This window comes from Podarcis raffonei, chromosome 8, assembly GCF_027172205.1.
Source record: "Podarcis raffonei isolate rPodRaf1 chromosome 8, rPodRaf1.pri, whole genome shotgun sequence".
In the NCBI taxonomy this organism is placed as follows: Eukaryota; Metazoa; Chordata; class Lepidosauria; order Squamata; family Lacertidae; genus Podarcis; species Podarcis raffonei.
The window spans coordinates 72,716,273-72,728,576 of NC_070609.1; the positions used below are offsets into that span (position 1 = coordinate 72,716,273).

Here is a 12,304-nt window from a genome sequence, read left to right on the forward strand (position 1 = left end):
ATCTTTCTAAAAAAACCCACCACAATCTGTTTTTTGCCCCTAGGCAATTTGGCTCCAGGGACCACGCATTTGCCCCATAAGACGCACAGACATTTCCCCTACTTTTTAGGAGTAAAAAGTGTGTCATATGGAGCAAAAAATACGGTATGTGCTCCCTGCCAGAAGAGACCCTTTCCCCAGATACGCTTGCTTTGACGCCCATGTTCACAGGTCTCCGCTGAGTTGTTCAAAGTTCACAAAGCGTTCAAGGAAGGCAGAGTCTGCTCTCCAGAGACCAGGGTGTAGCATCGTGCCAATTAATTTGGGGAGGGGGTCGTTGCAACTGTGCGACACCCGCCCAGGAAGAGAGTCGGCTCCATCAGGTCAGAACTAATTGGCAGTTGCCTCTTTGAAGGCCTCCCATTCTCATGCTCGAGTCCTTTGTGAGAGCAACGCCAGCTTCGCTTTACACATGCAGGCAGCCAGATATGGGTCTGGGTTTGGGGACAGTGTGGGTCGGGGAGGAGTGGAGCAGGGAGGGCACATTGGGGGAAGCAAGAGGGTGCCTACTGCTTTGCTTCTCTGGCTGCAAGTCTTTGTCAGTTTGGCTTTCAAACATGCTCATGAATTTCTCCCTTGTATTTGCGACACACTTGGAATCTGCAGAGGAAGAGGAGGAGAGAAAAAGCCATTGGGCCCTGAACCAATACAGTGGTACCTCGGGTTACATACGCTTCAGGTAACATATGCTTCAGGTTACATACCCTTCTAACCCAGAAATAGTACCTCAGGTTAAGAACTTTGCTTCAGGATGAGAACAGAAATTGTGCTCCGGGTACTATTTTTACCTCAGGATGAGAACAGAAATCACGCGGCGGCAGCGGGAGGCCCCATTAGCTAAAGTGGTGCTTCAGGTTAAGAACAGTTTCAGGTTAAGTACAGATCTCCGGAGCGAATTAAGTACTTAACCCGAGGTACCACTGTACTAATAATACCAATACTGACCACAATACTCAAAGATAAATGGTTTTGCGAAAAGACCCATCTTCCCCAACGTTTGCCTTCTAAATTCTGGAGGATTCTGAGGGACGTGGCAGTGGGCTCTTCGTGGTCATTCATATTTTGTGCCTTTTCATTTGGAATTGCTTCAAATCAACGTTTCGTCCGTGGTGGCTACACTACTGTTCCTTCAGCACAGCCACACCCACCCTGTATATTTAAAGCACCATAGAATTAGCTGTAGAGCAGGAAGGGACTCCAAGGGCCATCTAGAGCAACCCCCCTGCAAGGCACGAAACACAGCGAAAAAATCCCTGACAGAGGGCTATTCAATCTCTGTTTTTATTTTTGGAAAAAAACATTCTGCATGCAAAGCAAGTGAACTAAGGCCCTTCCCTTAAGATGTGGAGTCAAAATATTGGTCCATCTAGCTTATGATTGTCTACACTGACTGACAGCGACTTTCCAGGGTTTCAGATAAAGTTCTCTCCCGGCCGTACCTAGAGAGGCCGGGGATTGAACCTGAGACCTTCTGCATGCTCCTCAACTGAGCCGCGGCCCTGCCACTAAGGGACGAGCTTGTTTTTCAGAGAGAGAAAGGGACCGCACACCTTTCTGCCCATTAGCTCGCTCATTGAGTCGACCAGCACCTGATCTGCCAGAGCATTTTGAGAGGCAGAGCGGCCAATTTGCTGCCAATAATGAACAGGAGGCGCCCAAGCCAAGTTATTTAATGAGACACAGCCAGCTTCCAAATCGAGGGCAGCACCAGAAATGCGAGTGGGTGGATTCAATAAAGTTCAGAGAAAGGAGGACAGAATTCTTTGCTAAGTCCTGGAAACCAGGTTTGAAAATCTGGGTCACAACTTTCCCCTAGGAACAAAGGAAGCCGCTTTTTACCATTGGTCCATCGAGCTCAGTATTGTCCACACTGACCGGCAGCAGCTCTCCAGGGTTTCAGGCAGGGGATAATCCCAGTCCTACCTGGAGTTGCTTTTAAGTATTGAACCTTGAATGCAAATCTCTGCCGCTAAGCTGTGGCCGTTCCCCAAAAGAAATGCACCCACTGAAGCTTCTGCTTCGAACTTTTGTAATTATCCTGCACTTTCCACTCGGTCTGTTCATGAAATGCAGCCCGAGATCAGAGGTGGTCGTGGGGAGTAATTCAGTTTAGTTTGCATATTAACACCCCCCTACCTAATTTGTGGGGACACGGGTGGCGCTGTGGGTTAAACCACAGAGCCTAGGACTTGCCGATAGAGAAGGTCGGCGGTTCAAATCCCCGCGACGGGGTGAGCTCCCGTTGCTCGGTCCCTGCTCCTGCCAACCTAGCAGTTTGAAAGCACATCAAAGTGCAAGTAGATAAATAGGTACCACTCTAGCGGGAAGGTAAATGGCGTTTCCGTGCACTGCTCTGCTTTGCCAGAAGCGGCTTACTCATGCTGGCCACATGACCCAGAAGCTGTATGCTGGCTCCCTCAGCCAATAAAGTGAGATGAGCGCCGCAACCCCAGAGTCGGCCACGACTGGACCTAATGGTCAGGGGTCCCTTTACCTAATTTGCATTTCAGAAATTCGGACAATCGGTCCATCTAGCTCATCGCCACACTTTTCTGAATTTTGCAAGGCAGTTCTCCAGCCACAAAATGTGGACCAAAAATTTATGCATTGAGGAAAGGTGTCCATAAGAATGCAATTATGAGTGAAAACAAACGAAAATGTATTATATTAGGGAAATTGCTTGCAAAAAAAGAGAAAGACAGACATATCAGGCAAATTTGAATAGAGAACTATGTATATTAAAGGGAATGTACACTGATAAATTTCCGTGGGGGTCATTTTTTGAAAAAGAAATATGGCAACTGAAATTGACACTTTTGTCCTTTTCTACCCGAGACTCGTAAAAACTGGCTTGGTCTAGTCTGTGGACATTCACAGTCCAGGAATACTTGGCTGTCCATGTGGAAACCTCTGACTTCTCATAGTTAATAGTTAGATATTCATTTCTACCATAATCTGCAAATCCAATAAGCAGCTGTCTTAAGCCTCAGATGGATTTCCGAGATTAAAATGCCATTGCTTGGGCAGGAGGTATGCCTGGCTCCAGCCTTGTCATTATTTATGAGCCAGCCCAAGAAGATTTTGTTTTGTTTTCCTGGGCATCTGGGCAGCATCACTGATATGATTGTACTGCTAAATCTGTTTTTAATACGTCCATGTGATTTTATGACCGTATTCTTTACTTGCTTGAAAATCGCTTTGGGAGTTGGGTGGGTTTTATTTATTTTTGGTAATGGGAAGCGATACATAAATTCAAGAATCCCACTCGATAAACCTCACCTAACAAAATGGAAACTTTAGCGGTGCTTACTGCCTGCTATTAGTATTAGGTTTTTTTTAAAAAAAAAATTGTTCATTTATTATTATTTTATTATTGTTTTTTTTGAGGTGGGGTTATTGGGTTGTTGTTTTTATTTTGATTATATATTTTGTGGTTTTATATTTTGATTTTTGTTCTGTGAACCGCCCTGAGACCTCCGGCTATAGGGTGGTATATAAATTCAAATTCAAATTCAAATTCAAATTCAAATTATTATTATTATTATTATTATTATTATTATTATTATTATTATTATTATTATTAGACCATGCTTCATTGGAAGATCTCAGAGGAGTTCACAAGATACAGGATAGAAGCACAAAATAGTTAAAAATGAAAACAAAACAATAAACCTCTCCCACAAACACATTATTCTAATAGTAGTGCCTAGGCTGCCGTCCCCTGTCTTTGCCCCACCCTCCAAACTTAGACTCCAAATAAATTTTCTTTTGCTAATAGAAGACTTTTTTCCAAGCCCAGTTGCAGCATGCGGGTAATTTGAGGTGTGTTGGAGCAAGTGTGGAACCATCCCATTGTGGGTGAATGAAGCCCTCTCCCACCAACCTCCACCTGCCTTCATGCAACCAGCCCTGCCCATTCATCTTCTGCCTCCCTTTGGCCCTTGCAGAACTCAGCGGGGAGGGACCATCAGTCGGCGCCACCTGCCATTGGCTCCGGCCCCGCCTGTCATGGGCCCTGGCTCCGCCTACTCTGGGCGCCCCCTTCCTCCCTACCAGCCATCACAGGCCCATCTCAGGTTGGTGCGAGAGGCGGTCTCTTTGCTCACCTCTTTGCCTATTGGACGGGGCGCTTTTAACCCTCCGCCTGCCATTTCCCAGGCGTCTTCCCGCCGCGGCTCTCCCCTTGCGGGCCTCACCTGCTTCGGTGTAGTACGGATACCAACGGAAGCCTAAGCTGATGGCGGCTGCTCTTTCACTGGCATCCAAAGGCCTTTCATCCATCCATCCTACATAAGCCAGAGCAATTTGGTCAGAACCGGGAGGGCGCTGGCTCTTGTTTCGAAAGCCAACGCGGCCGAGTGGTTAGAGTGCCAGCCTAGGATGTAGTAGAGACCAGGGCTCAAATTCCCAGCTCCTCAATAACTTTAGGCTGGTCTGTGGTGGGAATAGGGGGGTTCCTAACAGCTGTCAGCACACCTAGCAACTTACAACTCCCAGGATTCTGTGGGGGAAGCCATGATACTGCTTTACGTGTACAGTGCCGATGGGCCCCGGGATAAATATTTCCGCTTACAGCTCTCTCTTTTGCGTAATTCCTCCAGTGCCTTGAAGAACAGTTGAATGGAAAGATGCGCAGATCACAAAGTTCCTCTGATGGGCATTCTTATGGTTCAGTCAACCTTTACAAGGGACCAAGCTTTTAATGTGGTGGGCCTTTTCTTGTGGAACTGCCTGCCAATGGAGGTTCAGCAAGATTCATTCCTGCCTTCTTTTGGATGCCTCTGAAAAATTGTGTTATTCAGTCGCCTTCGATGCGTGAATTTCATTTTACCTGCTAGTGTTTATCAATGCTTTTAATGGATGTTTATCAGAATGGAACTGTGGTATATAGCCTTGCGCACGCTCTCTCTCTCTCTCTGTGTTGTTGTTGTTGTTTATATATAAAAAGTGTGGTCTATAAGAATTTCAATAAATAAAATTAAAGTGGAGCAGTGATGCCATTGGGCTCCTGGCAGGGGTTCCCAGGATGAAGCTAAGCACAAAATGTAATATAACCTCACTTTGTGGCCAATTTCAAAAATTGAATGGATGGAGGCACAAGCTCTTTCAATGCAAGGTGATGAATTCCATGTTGCTAGTTGTTTTAAAGCAGAAAATGGCCGGCTCCCTCTAGCAGCAGATTTTACCTATCAGGGATCCTGTAGTGAGGATCTTACCAATCAGGGATACTCTCGCAGCAGATTTTACTTGCGAAGGGACACTGTAATAGGGACTTCCTGCATTGGCTAAATGGGATTGGCCTAAATAGCCTCTGAGATCCCTTCTGATGACTCATTGAAGAGTTCGGCACTTTGAGCTGCTCCTTCCTGCACATCGGCTCATTTAATTATTTAATCAAAGCTCTTGAGCCAAACGTCGCCTGGCCAAGGGAGAATCTCCACTCGAGGCTCATTAGTTCTTTCAACTGCCTCTCGCCGCTTAATGAAGAGGCGCTTTCTGTGTTCAAGAGTAAAGCTGTGTCTTCAAGAAGCAAAGGCTCATGGAAAATTAAAGAATTCTTTTCAAAAAAACAAATCCTCTTGGGGCAGCTTCCTCCAAAGCGGAAACGGTCTTGTCATACAACTATCCCTTTGCAGGGCCCGGCTCTACCATTAGGCAAGTGCAGAGGCCGCTTCAGGTGGTTGATTTTGGGTGTGGGGAGCGGTTGCCTAATTTGTTGCTGCATTTGTGAGGGAGAAGTGCTTGTGGGATTTTCTGCCTGGGGTCCCCCAACCTCCAAAATTGAGGTGCGTGTGTGGCCCCGCCACCTCTTGCCCTTCTGATCCCACTGGGAGGGCAGCCAGAGGTGGGTGGGAGTGGGGTGTCAAGGTGGTTTCTCTTGGGATCTGGGGCTGTGGGGCTGACCTGAGAAGCACGTTGGTCTTCGAAGTGTCAAGAGAGGCGGGAAGCTGTAGAGCTTCTTCTTGCAGACCTTTTGTGAAAGGGGAGTCGGTGTTGAGGCTCCTTCCCGCTCTGAAGCCATATCCTCTAGAAGCTGACTCGCACGCAGATCATAATGGGGAGGCTGTGATGTCACCTGTTGACTCAGGTGCCCTGCCCTCTCCAGAACTCTCCCCTGGCTGGCCAAGTGAGGAGGGGATGTGACTGGGAACCTGCCTCTGCTTCCATCCTGTGAAAAGCCGCTGCCAGTCAGAGTGGACAGTTATAAGACAGCTGGGCCCTCTGCGTAAGGCAGCTTCCTTCAGTGGGCAGAGCACCTGCCTGGCATGCAGAAGGTCCCAGGTTTAATCCTCAGGTAGTGCTGTCCCCTGTCAGAAACCCTGGACAGTCGCTGCCGGTCAGTGTTGACAATACTGAGGGAGATGGGCCACGGGCCTGAATCCACAATTTGTTGATTTAATATGGGTTGCAGTCAATTAAGTCCTACTCTGAGTGCACCAGTTGGAATTAAGTTAATCATGTGCACAGGCTTCAATGGGTCTACTCAGAGTTGTTGTTATTATTTACTTATACCCTGCACATCTGTCCAGGCCTCTCTCTAGCCACTTTGGGCAACTTCCAGTAGGATATTAAAAACACAGTAAAACACCAGTCATTAAAAACTTCCCTAAACAGGGCTGACTTCAGATGTCTTCTCAAAGTCAGATAGTTGTTTATTTCCTTGACATCCACAGCGCAGGCGCCACTACCGAAAAGGCCCTCTGCCTGGTTCCCTGTAACCTCTTTTCTCACAGGGAGGGAACCGCCAGAAGGCCCTCGGAGCTGCACCTCAGTGGCCGGGCTGAATGATGGGGGTGGAGAAGCTCCTTCAGGTATACTGGGCCGAGGCTGTTTAGAGTAAGGTTGGCATTGGGTACAAAATGGCAATGGTTTTCGCTCACCATCGATGCTGTACCTTGATGCTTTAACAGTCTAAGCAGATGGTGACAATCCTCCGCCCTCTAGGAGCTTACAGTCTAACGTTTTAGCAGCCAATGGAGAGAGAGACAGGAAGGACAGAAGAGGCCAGAGGAGTGGCAGTGAGGAAAATAAATTACACCTCCCTAGGCTTCAGGCCAGGATGAAGGTTTATGCCAAAAGCACTTGGGGGGGTGCTTTAAGAGAGTTCCATTTCCAAAATCCAATATGTCCATTAGGGATGAGTGAATCGGTCCATTTTCATTCATCTGCGTTTTGCATTTTCCCTGCCTTTAGCTCAGTTCTCTGCATCGGTTGCGATGGCTTCTCCCTGCATGAAATCTTGTATTTTGAAGCACGGCTTTTTGTGCTGATCGCACTCCTGCCTGCCTCTCCCAATGTCCCCCACGGTATGCCAAACAACCCGTTCAGACTCCTCGCCCCCGCTGTGTAGCAAGCACAACAAATGTCAAAGAAAAGCCTTTCTAGTTCTGCGGTTCCAGTCTATGCACTCTGCCATAGCTGAAGGCCGCTATCGACAGATCCCCTATGAAGAGAGCATTTGCCCATGTGCAGGGGGAATGCGCCTGAAGATTTACTTGGCTACTTACTGGTTTTCCAATCTGTGAGGATTCATGAGCAGCCTTGTTCAAAGATTTAAATCTCCCAGTTGAGAAATCAACTGGATACAACTGGGTATCTGATCAACTTTTTATTAGGGAGCAGGTCACTCTACAGTTCTGAAAAGGCGGCCTGTGCTGCCTTTAGAGTGGCAATTTTAAGGAGAAAAGTTTGTGGGGATGATCAGTGAAATTCTTCAGGGGAGCAAACTCTTATCTGATGGAATGTCTGGCTTTCATGATTATTTTAACTGCAGACTGTGATTTATTCTGTTTTATGCGTTTTGGGTTTCTGCAATGGCTTCAGCCACACAAATAAATAATATTCGTATTCGCATCTGTGTGGTTGTTTTTTTTAAGTCCTCATGGAAATTTGTCTGCATTTCAGTGCAAATTTCTCCTAACAGACACATTTTTCTTTGCAGTTTTGCCTAATCTGCCTAGTATTTCAAGGCATAAATATTTGTATTTCCCCAGATGTTATCTTCACAAACATACACATTTTCATACATGCTTTATCCTAGTACAATGGTACCTCGGGTTACAAACACCTCGGGTTACAAATACTTTGGGTTACAGACTCCGCTAACCCGGAAGTAGTACCTTGGGTTAAGAACTTTACCTCAGGATGAGAACAGAAATCGCGCGGGGGTGGCGGTGGGAGGCCCCATTAGCTAAAGTGGTACCTCAGGTTAAGAGCAGTTTCAGGTTAAGAATGGACCTTCGGAACGAATGAAGTTCATAACCAGAGGTACCACTGTATATGCATTTTTGTTCCCATTGGTTGGCTGGATAAATGCACCGCAACATTCAGAGAAGTGCAGATTTTGAAGGATGGTTGATTCAGCTCACTTCTGGTTTCAGAAAGCGCAGGTTTGCTAGACTCTCCTTTAAATGCATACTGAGTCAAATTTCTCTCTCCTGTCTCAAATATCCTTGTGTAGACGGCAATGCCGCAATATGGCTCACCGTGTGCAGCTAGTTTGATCTCCATGCAAACAGAGGTTTGCATAATGACTTAATCACTCCACTACCTATTTTCTTATTTTGCATACTTTATTAATTACTGTCTCCTCCAGGGCGTTCAGCTTATCATTATGTGCCTTTCCTCCTTTGCAGATCAACATAAGTGAACAACAGCAAAGACCGTGCTGTCATAAGCAGCTGCTTCAGTTGGACTGGTCCTGAATTTGAGGGCTGGATCCAGCTTTTACCCTGATCTGAATTTAACCCCTGATTAACCCCTGTAGTAAGTATGCCTGTGTCTCTTCGCCCCACCCCCCATTACATTCTTACACCAGTGGAGCTTTCAGGGTATACCCAAACAACCTGGGGTGTTCTGGGGCTTCCTCAACCCAATCTTGCCGAATTCTGGCTTGACCCAAATCAGTCTGATTTGGTTCAGGATCCACGATTTGACCAGTTCTGGTACATAGTAACCTCCCTGGGACTTGTGGGTATAGGACAGTAAACAAATTTAAATATTAATATCAACAACAACAACAACAACACAACATAGTCCCACTAAATTGCTTTTTAACCCTGCACTGTGATAATCAGAGGAAGCAGAATATGTTATACCCAAGATGTGTTTTATAAAAAAAACCGACCAGAGCCCTAATTAAACACCAGCCTCGCCCTCAGATTGATTCAGGACTGACTGAGTCTGGGTTGGGTGGTCCCAGGTCCAGCCCAGGTCCCAGTGATTTGGGGGTCTGGATCAGGGCCCTGGATCAGGTCTGTTCTGCATGCACAGCCCTAGTATTTATATTCCACTCATATAAGGGGTATAACATTAACTTGGCAAAGTTTGTTTAGGTTGTTCGTTATATTAACCCCAGAATACCCAAATGTGTATCTTGTTTGTGTGTGTGTGTGTAATTTTCATTTTCATTTAATTACATTGTTTTCTCTCTGTGTATCTCTCTGTCAATACACTATTATATTTTTATTTTTAAAGGGAATATCATACTCAGCCCTTCAGCCAAAACGGCTTACAGATTTATTTATTTTTAACCTACAGTCCTTGCGTTCAGGTTTACAATCTAAGAAGGCATGACACATAAGGAAGACGGGAAGAGGAGGGCAGAGGAAAACGAGTGAATGCATGAGAAGGACACATGGGACTAACTGCATATCCTTGATGCAAACACAACAGCCATGTCTGAATAACTGCTGTGGGCTGATTTTTTAAACACCTCTCTCTTTTTTTGCTTCTTTTCTCAAACACCCCTCCACCTCCATTGCTGCTCCTGGTTCCTCCTCCCCCCCCCCATGGCAGTGGCGGTTAAGAGCCATTTTGAGACACTCTATCCTGAAACCCTGGCTCGAGAGATACACACATCAGTGACAGGAGGCGCAAGAGGGGAAGGAGCTCCCGTTCCGTTGAAACACGTCCCCGTCTCTACCTAATACGGGGAGGCTCCGTAATTACAAACATAAGGAGATCAAAGAGGGCTGTCCCCCGGGATTCTTCCCTTTCAAGATTAAAGACGCACTTTCAGGCTTGCTGTATATATTTTGACACACATTATAAGCCCCCAACCTTTCTCCCTCCCAGACTTTGCATTTGTAGTCCCCCCCGCTCTCTCCACCTCTCTTGGTGGCTAATTATTACCACAATCCTCCCCGCCCCCTCCGTCGTGTATTCAAAGTATTAATTTGGGTTTTAAAAATACCAGCTGCTGGTTGTGTTGTTGGCTTTTATCTTCCGTTGTGGCAAAAGAGGAGAGCAAGCACTGAGTTCAGGTGCTAGACTGTACAGTAAATAGCAATGACTTTCCTTAGACTCGTCCTCTCTTGAAATGTCTCTCTAAAAATTAGAAATTAAGACTATCTACCAAATTTAACATCCTGTGCTCAAACTGGAGATGCAACACTAAGCATGACAGTCAAAGCGCTGGGAAGCCTTGTAGGCCCTTTGGGGATATGCTGGTTCGTAAATCCATGTTTAACATGGCACAACACGAGGGCTAGCAGCTCCCGGCATTTGAGAATGGGAAGCAAGGGGTTACATCCTGTTCTAGTCCCGCTCAGAGCATTGAACTTAACTGGCAAACCGAGTTTCAGTAATTTCAGTGCGTCAACAGAATACCACCCAAAAAGTTTGGGCAGAGGTTTTGAGTTTGGAATCATCTTATATAAACTGAAGCCAGACAGATGCTCTACTCATAGGGAGGAGGCAGCCAGGCCAAGTGGGAAACCCAGATGGCAGCTAGACCCAGCAACCCAGCGCAGCTTCAAGGACTGAGCCAGGGCAGATAAATTAATGGTGGACCCTGTCAAGTGGTTTGACCCAAGGAGCTGTCCAATGCTACCAGGTGCTGATTCCATCCCTGATCCCTAACCAGCTGGTATTGCATTGGTTCTGCCTGCAAAACTTTTGTTCTATAAGGCAAATGAGTACTGGAGTCTGAAAAGCAGTCAAATCTGCATTTTGCTCTGCCCTGGATCTCCTCCGCCTCCTGATTCCATCCAGTTTCCAACAGAGACCCAGCAGACTGTGCCAGGCTCCGCCCCTGAGACCATATGGTTCCATCTTGGCTCCGCCCTAACCTGGGCTTCGCCTATTCCTGCTGTGTGTCAACTTTGGGGGAAGAGCCAAAGGCCAAAGGTCACCAGTTCCATCCCTGGTGCCTCCAGTTAAGAGAAAGGTTGTCTGTCCGGAATTTGAAATGTTGCACTCAAAGGAGGGGAAAGGTTAATGGGAAGGCCACTGTTGAGTTGTGGCTACTGCTAGACCTCCTCAAAGCAGACTCTCTTTTTGGCTCTATAGGACACACCAGACCATAAGGCGCATCTAGTTTTGGGAGGAGGAAAACAAGAATAAAAATATTCTGAATCCCAGAAGCCAGAACAGCAAGAGGGATCGCTACGCAGCGAAAGCAACAATCCCTCTTGCTGTTCTGGCTTCTGGGATAGCTGCGCAGCCTGCATTCACTCCATATGACGCACACAATTTTTCCCTTACTTTTTAGGAGGGGAAAAAGTGCGTCTTATAGAGCAAAAAATATGGTGATCATTGTTATGTACTGAAGTTCTCACCCAGGGCCAGCAGGGGGATACTGTAGATAGTTATGCAAATGAAGGATCGAAAGTGACGTTCAGTGATTGGATAGTTTTAGAAAGTTGCTACATTTATGTTGTTCTGGAGCTCTATATAAGCAGGCTGACTGAGCTCCTTAGTTCAGTTCTGTTCCAGCTTATAAATAAAGAGCTGCTTTGGAAGAATCGCTGTGTCGTCTGATATGTTCGCCCACAACTTAACAATCATCATGACTAACTCCCCATGCGGGGAAGAGGAAGCCAAGCAAGAACCGCCCTCCGCCTCCTTCTCCCAGTGGTATGTCGCACTGGGCGTGACCCCAATGTGGGGGTCAACCTGGGGCCCCTGCCCCAATTGGTCTGGCTGGCAGAGGCAGTGTGCCTCTGAATGGCAGTTGCCGGAAAATGCAAGTCAGTAGAGCTCTGTTGCTTGCAGGCTTCCCAGAGGCCTTTGCCCCTGTGAAAACAGGAGGGGCCTTTGGTCTGATCCAGCAGGGCTGCTCTTATGAATAACAGTGAGAGGGGGCTGCTGCCTTCATGCCCCACCTGGGGGCTTCCTGGAGCCATCTGATTGGCCACTGTGGGGAAACAGGATGTTGGGACTAGATGGGCCTTTGGCTTGATCCAGCAAGGCTCTTCCTATGTTCTCATGTTGCCAGGTGGCCTCAAATTATTCCATTGTTTCAAACTCAATTTCTGCACAG

General features: G+C 46.8%; 1 protein-coding gene across 9 annotated transcripts in view; it reads right to left on the reverse strand.

The window, feature by feature from the left end:
* Positions 1-12,304, reverse strand: part of TTLL10 (tubulin tyrosine ligase like 10) — a 201,914-nt gene that overhangs the window by 19,798 nt on the left and 169,812 nt on the right. For all 9 annotated transcript variants that reach the window (XM_053400769.1, XM_053400767.1, XM_053400766.1 and 6 more), the window contains one exon: positions 550-639. In XM_053400769.1, the coding sequence (XP_053256744.1) occupies positions 550-639 (90 nt within the window). The remainder of the gene's footprint in view (positions 1-549; positions 640-12,304) is intronic.